Genomic DNA, 23,191 nt, shown 5'->3' on the forward strand with positions numbered 1-23,191 from the left:
GACTCACATGTGGGGTTGAAAACACACCGTGTTCTCAGTGTCCGTCATAAGTGCAAATTCAGGATCCCAGAATCTGTATATGTGACCCAGACAGGACTGAGAACCAGTGGTGTAAGAATTGAGAAATCTGTCTAAACAGACATGCTGCGGGGCACCTGGGTGGCTCAGTCATTAAGCGTCTGCCTTCAGCTCAGGTCATGATCGCAGGGTCCTGGGATCGATCCCCGCATCGGGCTTCCTGCTCTGCAGGAAGCCTGCTTCTCCCTCTCCCACTCCCCCTGCTTGTGTTTCTTCTCTCTCGCTGTGTCTCTCTCTGTCAAATAAATAAAATCTTAAAAAAAAAAAATAAGCAGACATGCTGGTAGTTTCCTGGCTTTCAATGTTCTGCAGTATAACAGTTACTAACGTTAACAGCGTAATAATCCTTAAAAAATGAACGTGCCAACATGCGATATTCTTTCTGCAGTGGTGCTATTTATAGTTTTTACAACGAGAAAAGTAAGAACTTACTAATGTAAGAACTTGAAAAATATTGATTTAAGGTGGGTTTTTTTTGTTGTTATTTTGCCCCCCGCCCTTTTTAAAATATGAGTGTATCTTTAAAACTAGGTCTCAAATGATATCATCCTAAAATTCCTGCTGTTCAGGAACCTGGATAATTGCTGCCGGGATATTTTAGTAACAAACCTTAGCTGTGTTTAGGGGGCAGACAGAATTTTAAAGGTTGCTGTCTGTTACCTGTTAGGCTAGACCCTATGAAATTGCCAGTAATTGACCATTTTTGACTTGAACGATAATTTCATATGGTTCACCCTAAATCAATATTTTAGTTGACTGGCTCTTTTAAGATTTTATACTCTAATCTAGTAAAATTATATGAGACTTGGATGTAAATTTAGATGTAAGCTAAGCAATCAAGCAGTTTGGCTTTTAACTACAGAGACAGTTGCTTTTTTTTTTTTTTAAGCAGTTGCTGTGCTGCATCCTCCATTTGTTTATCAAATGTCTCTTGTCTCATTGATGTGTAAGGCATTGAGTTTGATTATGTAATGATGACTACTAATATGTGCAGGCGATTGGGAGCACACACATGCACTGGGAAGTGTGCCCTGAGGCTGGTTGTGGCTGCTCCTGGGACTCTCAGCTGGGGACAAGCATGGGGGAGTGGCAGTCCGTGTGTTTTGTAAAGAGAATGGCGAGCCAGTTAATCTCCTGTGTTGTTGAGGGAACGTCTCCTGTATTTATAGTTTGAAAGTCAGAGACGCCCTCCGGCAGTTAATGTAGGGGCTGCCACATGCAGAGGTGTGTTCTTTAGGTGACAGCGAGCCAGTAAAGAATTCCCAGTAGACAGGAGACAGGTCATGTTGGAGAGCTCTTGCTGGCAGCATGTGGAGGGGTGGGTGGCAGGGGCAAGGCCAAGACTATCCGGGGAAGCTGCCCATAGTAGTTAGGCTGGAGTCGAGTGCTAGTTGGGGCCGTGGGAGCAGGGACATAGGAGAGGGGGCGGATTTGGAAGGAGATTTAGGACTTGGCAGTTGACTACAGATGAGAGAAAGACCCCAGGGCGCCTGGGTGGCTCAGTCATTAAGCGTCTGCCTTCAGCTCAGGTCATGATCCCAGAGTGCTGGGATCAAGCCCCACATCAGGCTCCCTGCTTGGCGGGAGGCCTGCTTCTCCCTCTCCCATTCCCCCGCTTGTGTTCCCTCTCTCGCTGTGTCTCTCTTTAAAATCTTCAAAAAAAAAAAAAAAAAAAGAAAGAAAGAAAGACCCCAGAGGACTCCCAGGTTTCTGCCTGGACCCACAGCACTGGCCTGAGCCAGTGGGACGGGACACCAGGAGGAGGGGCGGATTTGAGGGGAAGACCTGTGTGTAGCCACCAGGTGGAGACATTGATTGTTGAGAGTTTTCGTCTGTAGAAACTCAGGTTGGCAGGCGATACTTGATTAATTTTAAATCTTCTTTCTCAGGCAGATCAGCGGTTTGTATGGAATGGTCATCTTCTAAGAGAACTCTCTGCCCAGCCAGAGGTAATGGACACTAAATAAAACCTGCTTATTTGTTACAGTCCAAGTTCTAATTGAATACATATGTAAAATGGCTGCCTAATCACCAGGGATTTTGGTAAATACTTCTCATTTAACTCAGTTTATAACTTATAAGCTTTGATAGGTTTGCGTCCTCGCATTGTTCTGGTTTGAAGAAACCCAATTATTTTACTCTGATCTCCCATGGAAGCCTTAAAAAAGAAGAAATACTTAAATAAAAATACATTGCTTTCTGTGAGCAAGAGAGAAGGGGTCTTGGTCTGTCAGTAGTGGAGAAATGAGGAGCCCCAGGACAATGCAGAGCTCTGCATTTGTCCTCAGTTACCCAAGAGAGACATGCATGGATGTCATCATCTTCCTCTGTCCTTAGTTTGTACAAATGACAGGGGAGCAGGAAGGCCCAGCTGAGAAGCATAGCATATCAAATCTAGGTACATAAATTTGCTTAGTGTCTTTATTTCTTGTCATTTGCTTTGCTTCTTTTGGAAAAGTAGTTTGAGCTGCAAACAGCTAGCATGGGTCTCTCTTTTTCCTGGAGCAGTGAAGTTGCTGTAGGCGAAGAGGGACGGGGAGGGAGGTAGATGTTTGGCAGCTTCATGCAGTTTTATTAGTGTTCCAAAACCTGAACACTTAAGCCCGAATGATTGCATCACATGCTTCAATTGTGCTTTAATTGGAAAGATCAGGGTACGTGAGAGACCTTTAAAAAAAAAATAAGTTACCCATAAGCTTGATACCTTGTTGTATTTGCATGTTACCTCCATAACACACAAATATTTTTATATAGTAGAAGTATGTTTTATGCAGTGCTTCTTTTTATTTGAAGAGCATATGTATTCGTCAATGTCCTGTCTCTCTCCATTTCAGGTCCATCGGTTTGCGCTCCCGGTATTACACGGCTGTATCCTTTCACAGTGTCACTCTCCAGTTGTCTGGCATTCCTTAGTCCAGTATTAGTACAAGGCAGATTTAGGAACAGTCTCAATCATATGAGGAGAGTGTTTTAGAATTAGTAGAAATTGCTGTTGATAACAAAATCAAACCCATTAACATAAAATCTTAGAATACTGGTTATAAATACCCCCCCCCTTTTTTTTAAATGAACTCTTGAGACTGAATTATTCTCTCTGTTCAAGAGTTCTGGGGCTGGTGGTTTAAAGAAGGAGCATGCAGACTTTTGTATTTATTAGACTTTGTACCAATAAACAAGAGTAGTTTGAACCTGACTATTGAAATGTTCCCCTTTCCTTTAAAATAGTTAGATTCAGGAACTAGGGCGACCAGCAACGTGGAGAGGAGAGTTATAATTAAAAATCGTACTTGTCATCTGAAATAGCCACAAAAAAAATGGGAATAGATGGTACACAAAGAATAATCCTTAGGGCAGGGGGAAAGTCCGTACAGATGCAAAACAAATAGTCATCATCTAATTGTAAGTTCAGTTTAAAAACTTACCGCGACAGGGAAGCAGAGTGAGCTGGCGGATAAAGGACAGGTAGCCAACGAGCGCCTGTAGTCAGCACTGTGCTCTCCCTGTAGAAACCGAGGCGATCTTTGTATTAAGAACCCCCAAGAAGCTTATTACAGAAACCATCTGTGATCTGTTTGTTCATTATGTTGATAGGATTTCTTTAAATTATTCTTGTTATACCTAAAAGCAAAAAAATACGGAGGAAACATTTGTCACATTTGTGGGAGAATAAAAACCAGAAATGCTGGGAATAAAAGCTCTTGTTTATTCTGTATCTCCCTCCCCTCCCTGGAATATTTTCAAGTTCTCCTAAGACTAAAATAAGCTGTGAATTTAGGTAGTGCTTTAAAGGGTTCGGGCCAATTTTGTGTGTGTGTGTGTGTGTGTGTGTGTGTATGTGTTTCCAAAATGAGCTTGTGAATGGACAGTAATATCAAATGAGTTCTGGGACACTTTTTCTAGGTGATTTTAGAAACAGCCTATCCATTCATTTAGCTTTCAATCTAAAGCTTTAAATAAGCCTCTGGTTAACATAGTTTCGGTGTTTGATGTATACACAGGGAGATGAGCAGGAGCCGAGGCCTCGAGGCAGGAGCATGCCCAGGCCGTGAATGTGGACAAGGGAGAGGTGGGAGCCACCTGAGGGAGGGAGCCGGGTCTGGGTTATGCAGGGCCTTGTAGGCTCTGTGTGTATTGTAACTGTGATGAGAAACTTGGGCTTCGAATGGAGGCTTGGCACGGTAAGGCAGGCTCACTCTGACAGCGGTGTGGAGAACAGGCCAGAGGTGAGCACGGGAGAATACAAGGACTAACGGCAGAGGCAGTTGCAGTAGTTCAGGCGTGAGAGGCGGTGATGCCTGGGGCCAGGATGGTAGCGGTGATGGTGGGGGAGATGGTCAGGTTCCAGATCTGTCGTGAAGGTAGAGCTTACAGAATTTTCTGACAAATTGTACATGGGGTATGGACGAAGGGGGCTTAGTACGAATCTAAGGTTTCTGGCCAGAGTAAGTGGAAGGAAGCCATCCATCGATGCGTGGAAGAGTCTGGAGGTGGGGGTGAGGCCAGAGTATCCAGAGTTCCATTGGGACAGCTAAGCTTGAGATTGCTCTAGCTTCCAAGACGAGATGTCACAGAAGCAGATGGAGTAACGGCATTGGAGTTTATGAGGGAAGGTCATGTTGCAGACATAAAGTTTGAGAGTTGTCTGATGAGCACAGGTGGCATCTAAAGCCACGAAGCTGATGAGCTCATCAAAGGAAGGAATGCATTTAGGGAAAAGAAAAGGCCTGGAGAAAGAAGATGGCCTGAAGGGAGTTCTAGAAGGTAAAGCCACAGACTGTAGGCCTCATTGAGGACAGAGTGGGGGAACCAGTGCGAATGAACTGCAGGACAGGAGAAATGAAGGTGACCCAGCAAAGGGCAGTGAGCAAGAGGGGAGCTACCGAAGGGAGGGTGGTGTCCCACAAGCAAATGAAGGGACTGTCTGCAAGCACAGGGGGTAATCAGCTGATTGGGTGCTGGGCGGTTAAATGTGAACATTCGACAGGGAGGTTATGTACCTGCTCCCCCAACTCTCCTCCCCAGATGGGGGATATGACTGATGAGAAGGGTTCGCAGAAGGGGAGAGCACAGTCACGTGCTGGAGTGATGTCCTCGAGTGTGCGACAGGTGGAGTCTAGTGCCCAGGTCCTCCGCTGCCGGGAAGGGAAGCAGACACGTGGATGTGGACGCCAGTTGTTAGAGAGCTGTGGCAGGAGCACACGGGGATGGCTTTTATTTCCACAGAGGACCAGGAAACCATGTCAGTTGGGTGAGTGGGAGGAGGGAGGAGTGTTGGAGGCTGAGAAGGTGTGGCATGGGCATCCAAGTGCGAGCGCGTGGCCCTGGGCGTAACTCATCGATAAAGACCGGAAGTACATCTGTTCACATGGTAAAAGTGATATCATGGTGATGGGCTGCTGTATGATTTTTATTTTCTTGTTCCTTTCATGCTTTCTGGGTTCTTTAAAGTGTGTATGTATTTCTCTTATAATCCGAGGAAATGATTCATAAAGCAGTCACTCATATTCTGTGCTCCACTTAGTTCTCTAAGGGCAGGCTCATATCTTAGTCATCTTTGTGCCCTCGCCCAAAATAGGTGAATGAATGAATAAATATGGCCTTGGATTCTTCTCTAGTGCTGTGGGTTTTAAAGAAAAGTGAATTGGGAGTTCAGGATGAGTCATTGTTAAGTCTCGGGATCCCAGGTCAAAGAGAAGGATGAATCATTAGAAATTCATATTGCTAGTTAGTGTCCCTCAGTAACATCATTTTGAAAGTGATTTGGCATTCTCTTGTGAATTTACCAGAACTTCCCCTGTGCATACCCAATGTGTTTATACCAGGGGGTGTTTGCAAGAGTGTTCACAGCACCACAGTTGGATGGAACCACCGCCATCAGTTCCATCAGAGAAGAGTCGGGGCTCTTGTGGTGTGGTCCTTGCAGATGGCACACAGCACCGAGGAGGAGTGGTCTGCTGGCTCGCGCCGGCCAAGCATGGAACGTCCTGGTGGAAATAAACAAGGGCTGAAGCTTGTCAAGGATATGGTGCTGTTTTTATAGAACTCAAACATGAGCCACGTGTTTTTAAGTTGTGGTTGCCAGTGGTGAAATTAAAAAGGCAGGTGTATGGTCTCCTGAGAATAATTGCTGCTTCTGGGCAAGAAGACTGGATGGAGAAGTAACAGTAATTAGATTCAGGGTTTTGGTCCTGTTCTGAAGTTGGATGGGAGGTTCATAGATACATAATTTATCGTGCTGTTATGCTCTATAATGCAGGATTCAAGTTGTGTTAAGAAAAAAGTGTTACATATAAAAGATAAGCACAGGGCAAACCCAAACAAATTGAGGAAGGAAGAAGGATAAGGCCATCGAGAGAGTGAAAAGAAACCTGTCTTTCTGTTACAGTATCAAGCGGTAAAGATGAAAAGTCAAAGTAATTCCTTAGGAGAATTTGGCATTTCCTAATAAAATCAGATGACGAATCTACTCCGTGACCTACTATTCCTAGCTCTTTAGAGCCACCTCCCCAAGATGTTTGTTTGCGGCACTTTTCTGCTAGCAAAAACTGGAAACAACCTGGACAGTCAGCTGGACAGACTGGTGTAGGCTGTGAATGGGATAGAATCCAGCCCCAGCAACAAGGGAGCCCCAGGCACGTACTGCTGAACAAAGTGGGCAAGCCAAAAGACGTATACAGTGTAATTACTTTTAGGAATTTGCTCAGTGGCAAAACTAGAAAGACCAGCAAGGGAGTGGTGAACTGAGTGGATGGCGGGCCGCGCGTGGCAGGCAGCAGGGGAGCTAGATGGGGAGGGGCGCCCGCTCTCAGTGCTCCAGAGGTGCCGGGGGTGCGCGTGGGGGCGGATGTGTGAACAGGTTCAGTGATTTTTGTTATGATCAGACAATATTTAACCGAAATTGGCTATTTTAATCAATTCTGAGTGTACAGTTTAGAAAGTGGCATTACCTTCCTAATGTCGTATGAAGAGCACCAAGCCATTTCTTTCTCCCCTATTGGAAATTCTCAGTCCATTAAGCAATAGCTCCCCAGACATGGCTCTTTTTGTAAATATTTAGATACATTGTGTATTCTTTTCTATTTGTTATAGTTCCTAATAACATTGTTTGAATGTAAGAGATTTGCCATCTCCAGAGGCTGCATTGCTGAGCGGGAGTGAGCAGGTGGATAGCGCGTACTACCTTTACTAGTTGTTAGGGAGATGCGTTTAGATTAAGAAAAGCTTTTGGGGGAGATACTTTTTTTTTTCATATTCACTTTTACTTTTCCTGTTTCAAGGACAAAGTAGAGTCAGAATTTGTTTCTGGATCCTTAAATCACAGTTTGATCTGTAAATCTTCATATGCATACAAACTGTTATTGCTGATTTGTATTTGTAATTATACATATATTTTTGTGTTTTTTTTTTTAATTGCAGTAGTCTCGCACCCCCCTTTTCCATTTCTTATTTGAAGGCAAAACTACTTGACATTTATGTTTTTCATTCAAAGCACAGTTTTTTTGGTGATGTAGGTAATGTTTTACTTTTAGAAAGTGACTGAGGATAGCAGGGAAAGGAAATCATGTTTCTAAAATAGAAACAATGTAACGAACCACTCAAACATACTGTCCGTATGTCATTATAGGATTACTGACTTGACCAAACTTCACAGTCGAATATTACAATATTAAAGGCTTGTGAACATTCATGAAGAACCCAAAAAGATTGTACATTCTTGGTTCGTTTTTCTCTTAAAGACGGAGTCATTCTTGCTAGGGTAAATGGGTTCAAATGTAATCTGGAAATAATACCTATGATTTCTATAAATGTTATATTTTTCTTAACATAGCTAAGTTATTACTATGCACTCGTGTTCTATTAATGGAAAATACTTTGATTGGGTTCTCATCTCGAGGAGGAGTTGTTTCAGAGCTGGTGTGCGCTATTATGTAAGAGGTGAGATTAATTTTTGTCAGCGTGATTCAGTACTGGGTTTTATCTATCACTAATTAATGCCTTGTCATACGGTGACGTGAGTGCAACCTTTTGTATTTTATTTGTTTTCATTATCATTTGATAGCCTCACTAAATATTTATCTCCTGCTTCATTATAATAATTAGGTAGGTTTTCTGGGCTTTACTCCAGTTTCTGTAGTTACATGGCAGATATTAATGAGACCCTATAGGCTGCTTCTTACTGCTTTAAGAGGAATTGTTCATGTTGTTTGCCGGATGTCTGAAAGCCAGTTGAACTCTGTAGTTTCATATCAGAAACTCATAGCAGAAAGTGTTTTCTTTTATTGCTCTTGGTTTCTTTGCAGGCATAAAGCTAGACATTTGACTTTATGCCTTCACCTTTAAAGGTTTACATTTTGAGTATTTATTCCCCAGGATTTGTCCTAGCGACATGTTAATTTACTTAAACCAAGCTTTTTAAAATCTGCATTAAAAATTACTGGCATTATGAAAAGGAGTTTTTCTAACTCTTCCCATTTTCTTTTTTTCTTTCTTTTTTTTGTAAGAAAATCCTGTGGGCCATTAGATAAATTGTAGAAGTTTTGGGCCACGAAGTTGTAAAGCTTATTCCCTTATTACAGGTGATATAGCAGAAGAAGGACATTTTAGTAAGTGACCTGGCCAAGATCACAGAAGCAGAATTAGAATTAGTGACTCCTTCATAACTAGATTTTCTTGGATGGAGACATATTCTTAATTAAATTTTTGAATAGGTAATGCGTTCACATAGTTCAGGTATCAAGAAATATAAAGAGATGTGCCATTAAAAATATTTCTGGGCTTTTGGCCCATCTGCTGCGTCTTACTCAGTTGTTAACTTATTTATCCTTCCAGATCATTTTTTAATGCTTTTACAGTTGTGTGTTCTCCTCCCCCTTTTGTGAACATTGGTTGTATACTGAGCACATTTTCTTGCCCCTTGGTTTTTTTCTGTTTTTTGAATTTCATATATCTTGAAAATCGTTTCATAAAGGTCTGCCTCCCCACCTAGCCCCCGCCCCCCCTTCTCTCCTTCCCTCCCTCCCTGTATCCCCACCCCCATGCACACCAATCTCACTCTGACTTCTAAAATATTCCTTAATGAGAATTAATGGAAAGAACCCAAGTATAAGATGCTTCTGGCAAGTAATTTTAGAAGGTTTTGAGAAAGCATTTCATTGCTGATTTGACTCAGTAATTTTGTCCCCGTCGCTATTAACAAAACCACCTACCTCACCTCAACATGTTATATTTGAGAAATAGATCAGATAGAAAGGATGTTAAGAAATATTTGAGGTGGTTAAAAGAATCTATTGATTTCTTGATGGTAATTTAGTAATTTGAGTCAGGGACTAGCTTGAAAGTTGCCTCTGCAAGTTTTTCGTATAAAAGTAGATTATGTGAACAGGATTGTAGAGGATTGCTCAAATAATTGAAAGGACTAACCAATATTAAGGCTAAACACTTGAGAACAGTGTTTTTCAAACAAGGCTTTGTGGGTATGTTCATGGAGTTACAAGAATTCTAGGATCATACAATTTTTGTGCTTTTATTTTGATAATTGAAATCATTGTAAGCATCTGCCAGACCATTTGCCTTATTACAACAAAATATTGTTAACATAATGACCCACATTTCCATTTAATATTGTGTTTAATGGTTTTAACTTTCAAAATAGTGTTTTTCAAACTGGTATCTATGGGCATACTCTCAGAGGTCCTTGAGGATGACTTTTTCTTGAAAATATTTTTCAAGTTTGAGAAACTGTTTTAGAGGAATTGTATATGTATAAACAATTCATATATTAAACAGGAACCAACTTCATCTGTTTATTAATAGGTCCTTAATACTCCGCCTTAAGCCTGTTGTAATGAGTGAGGTTCTGTTAGCTTTCAGATGGTGTACCATGCATTTGAAATTTATTTTTACAAGTACTTTTCCACTAATTTGAACTGACTTAATTCTTTCCAAGTTAAACTGAATTGATGAGTTTCTGATGTGTTTCTCATGTAACAAATCGAGTTAACTTTGACTTTTTTTTTCGATTTAGGAATTGATTCTGAAGGCCATGCTGCTAACTTTGTAGAAACAGAACAAATCGTGCACTACAACGGGAGCAGGGCCTCATTTGTACAGGCAAGTGGATGTGTCTGTGAGGCGGCCAGCCAGCTTGCCTCCTCTGCTTCCACCATAATTTTCTGCCCTGGTGTTGAAATTTCCCTCTGCTCCCCTGCTTTTTAAAGTAATACCATTCGTTGTCTACGATGTGGGGAAAGTTCCCTCAGAACAAAGCTACTCGTTTAACCTGGCACTCACCTGCCCACATTTCCTGCCCTTGAATTAATTAAATCCCTATGGAGAGGGGAGGGGAGGAGGTCCGAGGGTTAGGGACGTGGAGCCACCTCTCCGCTTCACCCCCTTGACTTCTTCAAGGCAGTGATGATGGGACGGAAGCCAGCTTGTGAAGGCTTTACCCGCCTTGCACTCCTTTGGGGGACAGTCTGGCGCTTGTTGCCTCCTTACGGAGTTCTGGGTCACTTGCTGCCCCAGAGCAGTGGTGGCTCAACATATTTGTAAGTTCATAAATAGACTCATTTGAGAATGAATAAAGCAGTTTTCTAATTTCATCATCATAGCGGATTATATAACAGACATAACTTAATTGCTTATAGATAAATTGGTTTATTTTGGAGTTTAGGGGAAACACAGAACTGTTTACTACCCAAGTAGTACACATGTATATAAAATCAGGAGGTAAAAGTCCTTTCCAAATGTATTCCCACAGAATCGGAACTTTAGGAGTAGGCCTACACAGATTCCTTTCGTAGTTGGTAGGTTGTATTTATGTTTTTTCCTTTGATGAGAGAAACAAGTTAATGTGTATGTTTCTTTTCATATTTCTCTCTTTTCTTTTAGACTCGAGGATCAATACCAGTTTTCTGGTCTCAAAGACCAAACCTCAAGTACAAACCACAGCCACTAATCAACAAAGTAGCCAATCATGTGAGTATCTTCTGTGCTTTTTTCATTGGCTAAAAATAGGAGCTTCATGGCATTATAGTTTGCATGTGGAACATGTAGTTATTCCTCACGAGTCAGAATCCAGCATCTCTGTAGCCATTCTGCTTGAATCTGGCACCTAGTGAACCTCTGACCCAAAGACTGTAGAGATGGCACGTTGGAAATGCGGGAAACTAGCAGATGATTGGACAGCATGGCAAATATAGATTTTAGAGATCTTGTAAGATTTGCAGCTTCATGCTGTTTTAGAGTCTTTAGTGTATTCTGTTTGAGGTCGTGCTCAGATTTAAAGTATGGTATTGTAGCTCAGAACAATGGCTTGTAATTGCTGCTTACTACATGGTATTTAGAATATCTTGAAGACCTGGTCCCAATCCTAGTGTCATTCTCTTGAATATACAAACAGGACATTTAAGGAGATACTTTATTTTTTTAATTTTATTTATTTATTTGACAGAGAGAGAGAGAGAGAGAGAGACAGCGAGAGAGGGAACACAAGCAGGGGGAGTGGGAGAGGGAGAAGCAGGCTTCCCGCGGAGCAGGGAGCCCGATGCGGGGCTCGATCTCAGGACCCCGGGACCATGACCTGAGCCGAAGGCAGACGCTTAATGACAGCCACCCAGGCGCCCCAGGAGATACTTTAAAAAGTTTTATAAATATAGTGTAATTTGGTAAAGTGTATAATTATTTTCTCTTTCTAGATGGATGGTTTCCAAAGGCATTTTGATTCACAAGTAATTATTTATGGAAAACAAGTAATAATCAATCTGGTATGTTTCTTACATGTTTCTTGGGGGGAACAAAACAAAAAACATGTAAAAAAATATTAACATTTACCATTTTAACTATTTTGAAGTGTGCAGTTCAGTGTCATTAAAGTATTTTACAGTGTCGTGCAACTGTCACCATTAGACCATTTCCAGAACTTTTCGTCACGCCAAACAGAAACTCAGTGTCCACTAAACAGTAACTTCCTATTATTCCTCTCCCCTCAACCCCTGGTAACCGTTCTACTTTCTGTCTATATAAATTTTCCTATTCTAGATTTACCACGTAAGGGGATCGTATAATACTGATTCCTTTGGGTCTTGCTTATTTCACCGAGCTTGATGTTTTTAAGGTCTGTCCACGTTACAGCATGTATCAAAATTTCATTCATTGTGAAGACTGGATAACATTCCTTTGTATGTTCCATATTTTGTTTATCCATTTATCTGTCGATGGACATGGGTTGTTTCTACATTCTAGTTATTGTGAATAATGCCGCTCTGAACATTGGTGTGCAGGTATCCATTTGAGTCCCTGCTTTCAGTTCTTTTAGGGCTATACCTAGAAGTTGAATTGTTGGATCATATGGTGATTCTAGGTTTAACTTTTTAAGGAACCACTACTGTTGTTCACAGTGGCTACATTTTACATTCCCACCGCAGTGCACCTGGGTTCCGCTTTCTCCACATCCTTGCCAGCACTTGTTATTTTCAGGATTCATTTTGTTAACGTTTTTTTGATTATAGCCATCTTTATGGGCACGGAGTGGTGTGTCATTGTAGTTTTGATTTGCATTTTTCTAGTGACTAGTGATGTTGAACATCTTTTCATGTGCTTATTGGACATCTGTATATCTTCTTTAGAGAAAGGTCTACTCAAGTATTTTGGTCATTTTAAATCAGGTGGAGGTTGTTTTTGTTGTTGAGTTAGAGCAGTTCTTTTTATATTCTGGAACTAATTCCTTATTAGATGTGCTTTGCAAATATTTTCTCCCATTCTTTGTGTTGTTTTGATAACTGCCAGTTATAGGTCTATTCAGATTTTCTGTTTTTTCATAATTCATGTTTGGGTGGATTGTTTCTAGAAATGTGTCCATTTCATCTAGGTTGTCTGGTTGATTGACATGCAAAATGTTCATTGAATTCTCTTATAATCCTTTTTATTTCTTCAGAATCAGTAGTAATATCCCGTCTGTCATTCCTGATTTTAGTAAGTTGTGTCTTCTCTTTTTTTTTCTTGGTCATTATAGCTAAGTTTATCAATTTTGTTAATTTTCCAAAGAACCAAGTTTTGGTTTCATTAATTTTTCTCTGTTTTTCTATACTTTATTCTCTTTATCTCTGATCTTTATTTCCTTCCCTTTGCTAGCTTTGAGTTTCGTTTGCTCTTCTTTTTCTCGTTCCTTAAAGTGTAAAGTGAGGTCCTTGATTTAAGGTCTTTTTTTTTTTTTAAATATTTTAATTTATTTGAGAGAGAGCGCGCATGCACTTATGTGACCATGTGCAAGTGGGGGAAGGGGCAGAGGGAGAGGAGAGAGAGAATCTCAAGCAGACTCCACTCTGCGTACAGAGCCCGATGGGGGGGCTTCTATCTCACAACCCATGAGATCATGGTCTAAGCCGAAATCACTAGTTGGCTGTTCAACTGACTGAGCACCCAGGTGCCCTGATCTTATTTTTGAATGGATATGTTTATAGCTGTAAATTTCCCTTAGTGCTGCTTTGGCTTTATTTTATGAGTTTTGGTATATTGTATTTTTGTTTTCATTTGTCTCTATTTTCTAATTTCTCTTGTGATTTCTTCCTTAACACAATGATTGTTTAAGAGTGTGCTGTTTAGGGCTGCTTGGGTGGCTCAGTCGGTTAAGTGTCTGCCTTCGGCTCAGGTCATGATCCCGGGGTCCTGGGATGGAGCCCCGCATCGGACTCCTTGCTCAACAGGGAGCCTGCTTCTCCCTCTCCCTCGTCTCCTCCCCCTGCTTGTGCTTTCTCTCTCTCTCAAATAAATAAATAAAATCTTTAGAAGAAAAAGAGTGTGCTGTTTAATTTCCTCATATTTATGAAATCTCTAGTTTTTCCTTATTATTGAGGGTTAACTTCATTCCACTGTGATTAGAAAAGATACTTTGTATGGCAGTTATTTTAAAAATTATTAAGACTTGTTTTGTGGCCTGACAATTACTCTGTCTTGGAGACTGTTCCATGCACACTTGAGAAGAATGTATATTCTGCTGTTGTTGGGTGGAGTGTTTTGCTTATGTCTGTTGGGTCCGATTGGTTTGTGGTATTTAGATTCTCTGTTTTCTTATTGATCTGCCTATTTGTTCTATCCATTACTGAAAGGGAGGTGTTGACATCTCCAACTATTATAGAAATGTTTATTTCTCCCTTCAGTTCTTTCAGTGTTGCTTCATACATTTTTGGGCTCTGATGTTTGGTGCATATATATCTTAATTGTTTTACCTTCTTGGTGTATTGACTCCTTGATCACTATATAATGCTCTTTGTCCTTGCAACAGGTTTTGACTTAAAGTCTGTCTTGTCTGACGTTGGTAGAGCGCCCCCGCCCTGCTCTGATTACTAGCTGTCTGCATGGGGTATCTTCCCATCCTTTCACCTCCAGCTTGCTGTGTCTTTAGATCTAAAGTGAACGTTCTCTGTGGCATGTGGTTGGATCATTTTTTAAATTCATTCTGCCAATCTGTGCCTTTTAATTGGAGAGTCAGTCCATTTATATTTAAAGTACTTACTTACTCGTAGAGACTTATTTCTGCCATGTTGCTATTTGTTTTCGGTACATCTTACAATTTTTTATTCTTTGTCTTCCTCTATCATTGCCTTCTTTTGTGTTGAATTTTTTTGTAGTTATATATTTTGATTACCTTCTCGTTTTCTTTTGTTTATATTCTACAGATATTTTCTTTTTGGTTACCATGAGGATTACATACAGTGTTTTAAAGTTGTAATATTTAATTTGAATCGATACCAACCTAACTTCAGTTTGCATACAAAAACTTGATTTCTATAAAGCTTTGTCCCTCCTCTTTGTTATTAATGTCACAAATTACATTTTTATATGTTTTGTTCCCAGTAACATAGATTTATAATTTCTTAAATGCATTTGGCTTCTGAGTCCTGTAGACTATTAAAAAAAAAAATGGAGGTATAGACCAAGATTACAGTAATGCTGCCTTTTATATTACCTTCACAGGAAATCTAAATACCTTCATGTGGCTTCAGGCTGCTTTATAGCATTCTTTCATTTCAACCTGAAGGATCCCTGTAAGCTTTTCTTGTAGGGCAGGCCCAGTGATAATGAGCTCTCTCAGCTTTTGTTTATCTAAGAATGTCTTAATTTCATTCATTTTTTTTTGACTATTATAAAAGTTTATTTAACAAAAAAGTTCAATATGAAAATGCACACGACCTGATTTTTATATTGTAGTAAAACAGGTACTATGGAGGGGACATGTGGAAGCAGTTGATTGCTTCTGATGAACACCCCCATTGTTTATACTCGCTCCAAGGCTTCTAACATGATGATACTCTTTCCTCGTGTTACCGCCGTTCCAGTATTGTTCTGTGGCCCACTAGTTGCCATCTCCACACATTCATCTATCACAAGATTCATAAACGGATCGAACCCCCGCGATATTCCTTGGACATGTCTGCCACCATTTAATTTCAGTGACAATTTCTTGTCCATAAATTTTTTCAACTCGGGAGGGTGAGCTTTGCTCATGGTGTCTACTGCATGAGCTCAAAGATGCCCTCATTCATTTTTGAAGGACAGTTTCACCAAATACAGAATTTTTGGTTTAGAGTTCTTTTCTTTCAATACTTTAAATATATCCATCCGCTGCCTTCTAGCCTCCCAGGTTTTCTGAAGTGAAACTGGCCTGTAATCCTATTGAGAATACTTTGTATGTGATGTGTCTCTTCCCTCTTGTTGCTTTCAAGATCCTTTCTTTGTCTTTCAGTAGTTTGATTAGAATGTGCTTGGTATGGATTTCTCTTACCATCCTTGGAATTGGGTGATCTTCTTGGATTTGAAGATTTATGTCTTTCGTCAAATTTGGGAAGTTTGGGGCCATTTTTTTTTTTTTTTCCTTCAATAAAGACCTCTAGCCCTTTCTTTTCTTTTCCTTCTGGGACTCCCAGAATGGGTGTATTGTACCTTGGTGATGTCCCGGATGGCTCCAGGGCTCTGCTCACTTTTCCTTATTCATTTTTCTTTCTGCTCTTCAGACTTGGTTAGTTCATTTGTCTCATTTTCAAGTGTGCTGATTCGATTTTCTTCCTGCGCAAATGTGCTCTTGAACTCCAGTGAATGTTTAATTTCTGTTTTGTACTTTTCAACTCCACGCCTACTCTTTAGTTCCTTTGAATGATTTTTGTTTGTTTGCTGGTAACCTTACCTTGTTCATGTACTGTTTTCCTGGTTTCCTTTCATACCCTGTTTTCCTTTAGCTCTGAGCGTATTTAAGACACTCGTTTAAAACCCTTTTTCTGATGAAGTCTTCTGCAGGGATGGTTTCTGTCAGTTTATCCTTTTCCATTGAATAAGCCTTGTTTTCCTATTTTTTGGTATGCCTTGGTGTTTTTGTTGTTGAAAATCAGGCACTGGGTGGTTATAATATGGCAACTCTGGAAGTCAGAGTCTCCTTTCCCAGGATTTTTCGGCGTTTTTATTTTTGTTTCGATTATTGATGGCTGTGGTAGTCCCATTTGTTTTCCAGTGTTTCCCAACCATTTTTGCAAAGACTCCCTTGTTTATGCTTACTGAAGCCTCTATTCCTTGGGCTCATGTTCAGCTAATGTTTTGACAGAGATTTCTTTGAATGCCAGGAACTGAAACAAAGGCAAAAACCAAAAAAGAGAGAACAGCCCCATCTCTCAGTCTCTGCAGACTGGTTCTGTGCTGGAGCAGTTTTTCTCTGGTTAGCCAGGCTTGCTCGAGTGTAGAGGTCAGCCTGAGGTGAGGGCTCTAGGTCTTCTCAGGAACTTTCAGACATGCCTCTTGCCTGGGTGTGCATGTGGCTTTCTAAAATCCTCCCTATACATGGCTGCTTCTGAATGTCCTAATTTCCCAGAGTTATCACCCCAGCTTCTTTTGCAGCCTGTAGATGGTCTATTTTACGTTTTCCGAAACCCCTTGCTCTAGGCGGCTGTCGGTTTGTAGTCCTTTGTAGCTTGTATGAGCTTTGTGCTACTCTTCCCCTGCTTGTGTTCAGAGTTATGTGAGGCAGAGACAGACAAACCCATCCTTCAGGTCAGAACAAAACATACGCGGTAACTTGCAGATAAGGTCTGGGGTTCTCTCTCCGGTTTGAAGAAGTGAACGGAGAACCTGGTTGCTGCTTAAGACTGAGACTGTCACTGCCCCAGGGATGGAGTTGGCAAGTAAAAATGTCACTAAATTGTCCTACAGTTTTGAAGATACCTTTTTTTTTTCCATCGGGGATTTGCTTCATTGCTTTAAACCTTTGATTGTTTTCCAGAGCTCCTACAAAGTCGGCTCAGACAGCTTCCGTTGTTTTCAGTGTTTCTGTGTGAGATCAAGAGCTTGGAGCTTCCTGGCCCACCATTTTGCTGATGTCGCTCTTTCCTTTCAAAGGAACTTAAAAGAAAGCTGTGGTGTTTTTACTTTTTTACAGGTGAATCAGAAGGGCTCAGAGAAACCACTCGAACAGGCATTTGCAACAATGGTGTCTTCCTTGGGCAGTGGAATGATCAGGTACCTCCCTAGAAATCTGCACAGGTCTTTTCAGATTAGATGTGCACTTACATATCCAGCCATCCCCCCTCACCCATGGGCATCTGTTCCCAGACCCCCAGTAGATGCCTGAAACCCACACATGGTACTGAAGCCTAGGTATACTGTAATTTTCTTTAGATACACATACCTATGATAAAGCTTAATATATGATGTAGGCACAGTAGCAGATAAACTGATCATAGAATAATAACAGCAGTAATAGAATAATTAAAACAATGTGCTGTAATAAGAGCTATGTGAATGTGGTCTCTCTCAAAATATCTTGCTGTATTGTAGTTGTATGTCTTGTGATGATGTGAGGGATAGATGCCTACGTGATGAAGTCAGCCCAGTGACATAGGCACTGTGACAGAGCATCAGGCCACTGGCAGCCTGACCGCATGTCAGGAGGAGGACCATCTGCTTTCAGACTGTAGTTGACCACGGGGAACCAAAGCTGTGGGAGGTGTAACTGTGGATAAGGGGAGACTACTGTATACACCAGTACGTAGATATCAACTAGACATACGGTGATCCCCACTCTTCAAAAAGTCTGTGTCACACCACTTTGTTTTATAAGAGACCCGCATTGGTACTTGTTGTCACTAACCGAAAGAAAGCCAAAGACGATTTTTCACCTTTATGAGAAGGTCATTACCACACAGATGGAGGTCTTTTGTAAAAGCATAGTGGCCTATGGCATGAGGCAGACTTGGAAAGCAGGGGGCACGCTTCGCTTTAGTCTGCTTCAGGTCATAGGAACACTCCACTTCTGGATAGTAGGGGAAACCTGAATTACAGCTCAGCTTTTTTTCCCCCCAATACTAGATCAAAGAATGATTCTGTTAGCTTGAAATTTTTCTCTGGCATAATTATATTGCAGAATAACTTTTTAACAGTCAGATTTTATTTTATTTTATTTTATTTTATTTTATTTTATTTTATTTTATTTTATTTTATTTAAGATTTTATTTATTTATTTGAGAGAGAGAGAGAATGAGAGATAGAAAGCAGGAGAGGGAAGAGGGTCAGAGGGAGAAGCAGACTCCCCGCTGAGCAGGGAGCCCGATGTGGGACTCGATCCTGGGACTCCAGGATCATGACCTGAGCTGAAGGCAGTTGCTTAACCAACTGAGCCACCCAGGCGCCCAGCAGTCAGATTTTAATTTGAATTTTGTGAGAGTTTAGTCCCTGATCAAAATCCCCTCCTGAGGCTTTGTGTCACGTGGCCACTGGGTCATGAATTTCAGTTCCTCGTGATCATTTGGTGTGATCTCTGTGGTCCTGACCATCACATGAGGTGGAGAAATTTACACTTGCATGGTGGCCTTGTCTGGAGCTGCAGCTTTGCCTCTGTAAGTCACCAGACTTACTTAACAAACTCTTTGCAGCTTTGTCAAAATAGAGGGATCCTAGAACATCCAACAGTTGCCCTGTGGAAAGGTGCAAGGTAGTGAGTCAGCCCTTTTGGAGCTTTCTGCAGCAGGAAACTGGGCAGGAGGTGAGGGTGTACTGTGGTAGGAAGTGGTCACAGGCACTGGGGGGAGAAACTTTCCAGAGAAATGGTATGGGGTTATTTGGGGAGAAATTTTCAACATCCACAAAAATAGAATGATATAATGAGCATTTGGGGAAGAATTTAAGTGTCTTTCCTCCAACTCAAAAGCTCTTGCAAATTCATCAGACCCACCCTTTCCCACCCCCCCGACTCCATGCACACTTCTGCCTTCTCGCAGTGGAACTTTCTTAAACACTCTTTGGAGAACTCAGAGGAACTTAGAATATACCTTAGACCTGAAAAATTAGAACCTCTGGGTTTGGAGTCCAGCATGCGTACTCTGAGAGAAGTTTGTCTGCTGGCTGCTGTGTCCACCCTTTGTTAAGGCCCTCTCTCTGCTCCAGGGGGTTTCCACAGATACACTTGTCTCAAGAGTTGTCTTGAGTTTGTAGCAGCAGCTAACTTTGAGAACTTGCAGCATCAGTCAGAGTCTAGAGTTATGCCCTTGGTGTTCCAGGAGCTTGGAGGGCACCCATAGCCCTCACCTAAAGAGCAAACACCCAGAGCTGTTGTCATTTTCCTTCCACGAGCTCTAAAGACCACCAGACAGAGGAGCATATTAAAAAAGTATATTTGAATTTTTTTTAATAAGATTTTATTTATTTATTTGACAGAGAGACAGCGAGAGAGGGAACACAAGCAGGGGGAGTGGGAGAGGGAGAAGCAGGCTTCCCGCAGAGCAGGGAGTCCGATAGGGGCTCGATCCCAGGGCCCTGAGACCATGACCTGAGCCGAAGGCAGTCACTTAACCAACTGAGCCACCCAGGCACCCCTATTTGCACATTTTTTAATTGAGTAAATCCATATTCTGGCAGGGGGAAAAATCAGTCTGTTGGTTAAAGTGAAATTAAACGGTAGACTTAATGTCATGTGTCAGATATAGGTTTTTTGGACTGATTCACTTTTTAGTTGTTCAATGATTATTGCTTTGAGTACATTAAATGAATGAAATTGACGGATTGGTGAATGACCTGAAGGAGAAAGGTCATGTGGTTGCGCTTCTGAGGAATGGTGGGACTCGTTAGCAATGGAAGTTTTTCTTTTGGGAACCGGATGAGAAAATGAACCATGCAAGGTGATGTGTCTCTGAGGGTTTCTTCCTAGAACCTGGAAAGAAGCAGAACTGCTTGACTCTTGGGGTCAGAAGCAAAATAATATATCTACAGTCACACATTGTCAAAATATAACAATGCAATTCATTCTTTAGATACCAATGTGATTTTAGAAGGATGCGCACTAAGAATCCAAATGCATTTAGGTGCTGGCCAGCTGCTTACGTTCTTCAAGCCAGTCTAGGGCTGTCGCTCTGTGGGAGTACCCCGAAGTGACTGTCACTTTATCACTCTTGTGGCAGTGGCCTCTGGAAGTGCTTCCTCCACTCCCAGTCTTCACCAAGTCTAGCCTCATGGTTAGCTAACCTCTGTTTTTGTACTGATTTCTAAGGAGACCGTTCTCACCTCATCAGTGAGATAACCATTGAGGTGGCAGGGGCCCCTCTGGACCTCCTTAGAAGCCCTCACTCTACTGATGCTCCTTTGGTCTGTTGGAGCCAAGGGAGTGACACGTGGGCAGACGCCTCATCTGAATTTCACTGTGTGGACCAGAGCTCGATGTCCTTCCAGTCCTCCTACTTAGGACTTGACCTGGTTCCTGACTCCCTTGACTTTCAGGAACTGGTTCATGATTTTCTTTTCCCCCTCTCAGTTGGCAACATTTTCCAGCTCATGGTAGGACACCTTCACTGTCAGATGTGTTCTAACCTTCAGAAGTGGCCTATTAGGGTGCCTGGGTGGCTCAGTTGGTTAAGCGACTGCCTTCGGCTCAGGTCATGATCCTGGAGTCCCAGGATCGGGTCCCGCATCGGGCTCCCTGCTTGGCAGGGAGTCTGTTTCTCCCTCTGACCCTCTTCCCTCTCGTGCTCTCTATCTCTCATTCTCTCTATCTCAAATAAATAAATAAAATCTTTAAAAAAAAAAAAAACCAAATGGCAAACTGGGAGAAAATATTAAAAAAAAAAAAAAAAAAAAAAAAGAAGTGGCCTATTAAATACCAGATAACGAAAAACAACCCATTGCAGATCGGCAGGGAAAGTCCCTCTGCCACATCTGTGTGAGATGTACAGATGGTGATAAGGACAGCGGGTGCTTTGATGTTAAGGAAGGTGATGAACAGTGAGTGACCAGGGTGGGGGCCATGCGGCCTCTGTGCTGCTGACAAACCCCAGTACAGATCTGACACTCGTCGCATCCTCCTCACACTGATTTGAGTTCGACCATTTTAAACATTTTACTCAGTTTGAAAAATAATTCAAAGGGACCTTGTTCTTTGTACATGGGGGTAAAGAATACACCCTGGCTATTCATTTGGATAAGGCTACTTTATATTATACACCGGATTGCTATACCTGAGCCCACTTCTGTTTTCTGCCGGGCTTCTTCTCTACTCCTATCTCAGGGCCTCTAGAAGAACACGTGAAGACAGAAGAGAGAGAGAGAGAGAGAGAGAGTGTGTGTGTGTGTGTGTGTGTGTGTGTGTGTGTGTGTGTGTGTGTGTAAACCCGCAGTGAAGAAGAAATCTGTACGCTCAGATAAAGAGGAAGATCCACTTATGAACATAGTGGTAGAAGGAAAATGACTCCTCTTTGGTCAGTTTCTGCATATCTTTTCTTTTGGTAGATATATTGCCTTTGACTTCCATAAAGAATGTAAAAATATGAGATGGGACCGACTAAGTATCCTGCTGGATCAGGTAGCAGAAATACAAGATGCACTAAGGTAAGCTATTATCATTCCCCCGTGGAGGTCGAGGGAAGAGGGTCGTGTGTGTATGAATCATAGTTCTTATGCCTTACCTAGCAGACGTACACAAATACAGTTCACTGGGTTGACAGCACTTGTTTATACTATGACTTTTAGTTTTTTCATTGTAAAGATGAGACTTGATGATTTAAAAATATTTTAAAAGCAACCCAAAGCCAGGTATTCTCACATTTTTGTGAATCAGCTGCCACTCGTTTACAAAGCTTTACATAATTGAAGTTAGTGTACTAGTATTTTATATTCTCTTGTTTTCACCTGAACATCCTATCATGGATCTCTGATATTTTGTCTCTGTAACGATGGTGCTTAACGGCTTTTCTGTACTCCACTGTGTCATAATACAGGTTCAGTTAAGTGTTCTTTTTCATATTAGCCATCTGTCTTATTTTCTTTTCTCTTCCTACCACAAAAGACTGAGCTGCAATGAATCGCTCTGGGTATATGTATTCTTACTTCTGTTAAATTATTTCCTAAAATAAATTCTTGAGAGTAGGATTAATGGTTCAAAGGGTCTGAATAACTTTATGGTACTTTCCGCGCATGTTTACTGTGTTACTTACCATGTTGGCTCACGGGTTTGCAGTTGCCTCTGCGCATGTCCATCTGTACTTACTTTAAAGCCAGAAGAAGTCATGTTGTTCTGCCTGCGTGTAGTTCTGACCCTGGCAACCCTCGGGCATTTTTTCATGTTAGTTACACAGTAACATAGTAGAACTTTTCCTCTAGGCATTTCTCAGTTTTTAGAAATATGTTTTATACATGTTAAGTAGTCAGCTACAGTTAGTTAAATCTGCTCTTTTTCTACGAGGTTTTGTCAGGAGCAGCTAGTGAAGGGGGATTGACATGCGTCATTATTGGGCTAGAGTGACACTGGCTGGACCTGGGACACTGTCAGAGGAGGGGGTCCTTGCGTTTGCCCATTAATTGCTGCCACACAAGAGTTTGAGAAAGGAGGATTGACCCCAGAATCTCTCTCCCTCCCCACCTGCTGTGTTCCCTGGGGACAGCGGAGCTGCACATGACCTCTCTGGACATGGTCCCCAGGGGTTTTTGGGGAAATGGAAAGCATTGGGGCTTTGGGGTATGACACATTTCATTTTGAAATTTGCTGCTTTTTAAAAAATTTTTATTAGCACACGTGAGCACAAGCAGAGGGAGGGGCAGAGGGAGAGGGACAAGCAGACTCCCCGCTGAGCGTGGAGCCTGACTCAGGGCT

General features: G+C 41.6%; 2 protein-coding genes across 3 annotated transcripts in view; one reads left to right on the top strand and one right to left on the bottom strand.

Annotated features, from left to right (window-relative positions):
- The window catches only part of SACM1L (SAC1 like phosphatidylinositide phosphatase), a 56,849-nt gene that overhangs the window by 22,677 nt on the left and 10,981 nt on the right, over positions 1-23,191 (top strand). For both annotated transcript variants that reach the window (XM_027582989.2, XM_027582990.2), the window contains 8 exons: positions 1,968-2,027; positions 2,913-2,946; positions 7,912-8,013; positions 10,103-10,188; positions 10,969-11,055; positions 11,775-11,843; positions 17,498-17,577; positions 21,832-21,930. In XM_027582989.2, the coding sequence (XP_027438790.1) occupies positions 1,968-2,027; positions 2,913-2,946; positions 7,912-8,013; positions 10,103-10,188; positions 10,969-11,055; positions 11,775-11,843; positions 17,498-17,577; positions 21,832-21,930 (617 nt within the window). The remainder of the gene's footprint in view (positions 1-1,967; positions 2,028-2,912; positions 2,947-7,911; positions 8,014-10,102; positions 10,189-10,968; positions 11,056-11,774; positions 11,844-17,497; positions 17,578-21,831; positions 21,931-23,191) is intronic.
- Positions 15,205-17,489, bottom strand: LOC113916514 (small nuclear ribonucleoprotein G-like). The gene has a single exon (XM_035726910.1). The coding sequence runs from the start codon at positions 15,580-15,582 to the stop codon at positions 15,352-15,354; it is 231 nt and encodes a 76-aa protein (XP_035582803.1). The 5' UTR covers positions 15,583-17,489; the 3' UTR covers positions 15,205-15,351.

The sequence above is a fragment of the Zalophus californianus genome, chromosome 1, assembly GCF_009762305.2.
Source record: "Zalophus californianus isolate mZalCal1 chromosome 1, mZalCal1.pri.v2, whole genome shotgun sequence".
Lineage (NCBI taxonomy): Eukaryota > Metazoa > Chordata > Mammalia > Carnivora > Otariidae > Zalophus > Zalophus californianus.

What these genes read in the sequence shown, in the direction of transcription:
- LOC113916514 (XM_035726910.1), bottom strand. Translation starts at nt 15,582, where the DNA reads ATGAGCAAAGCTCACCCTCCCGAGTTGAAAAAATTTATGGACAAGAAA.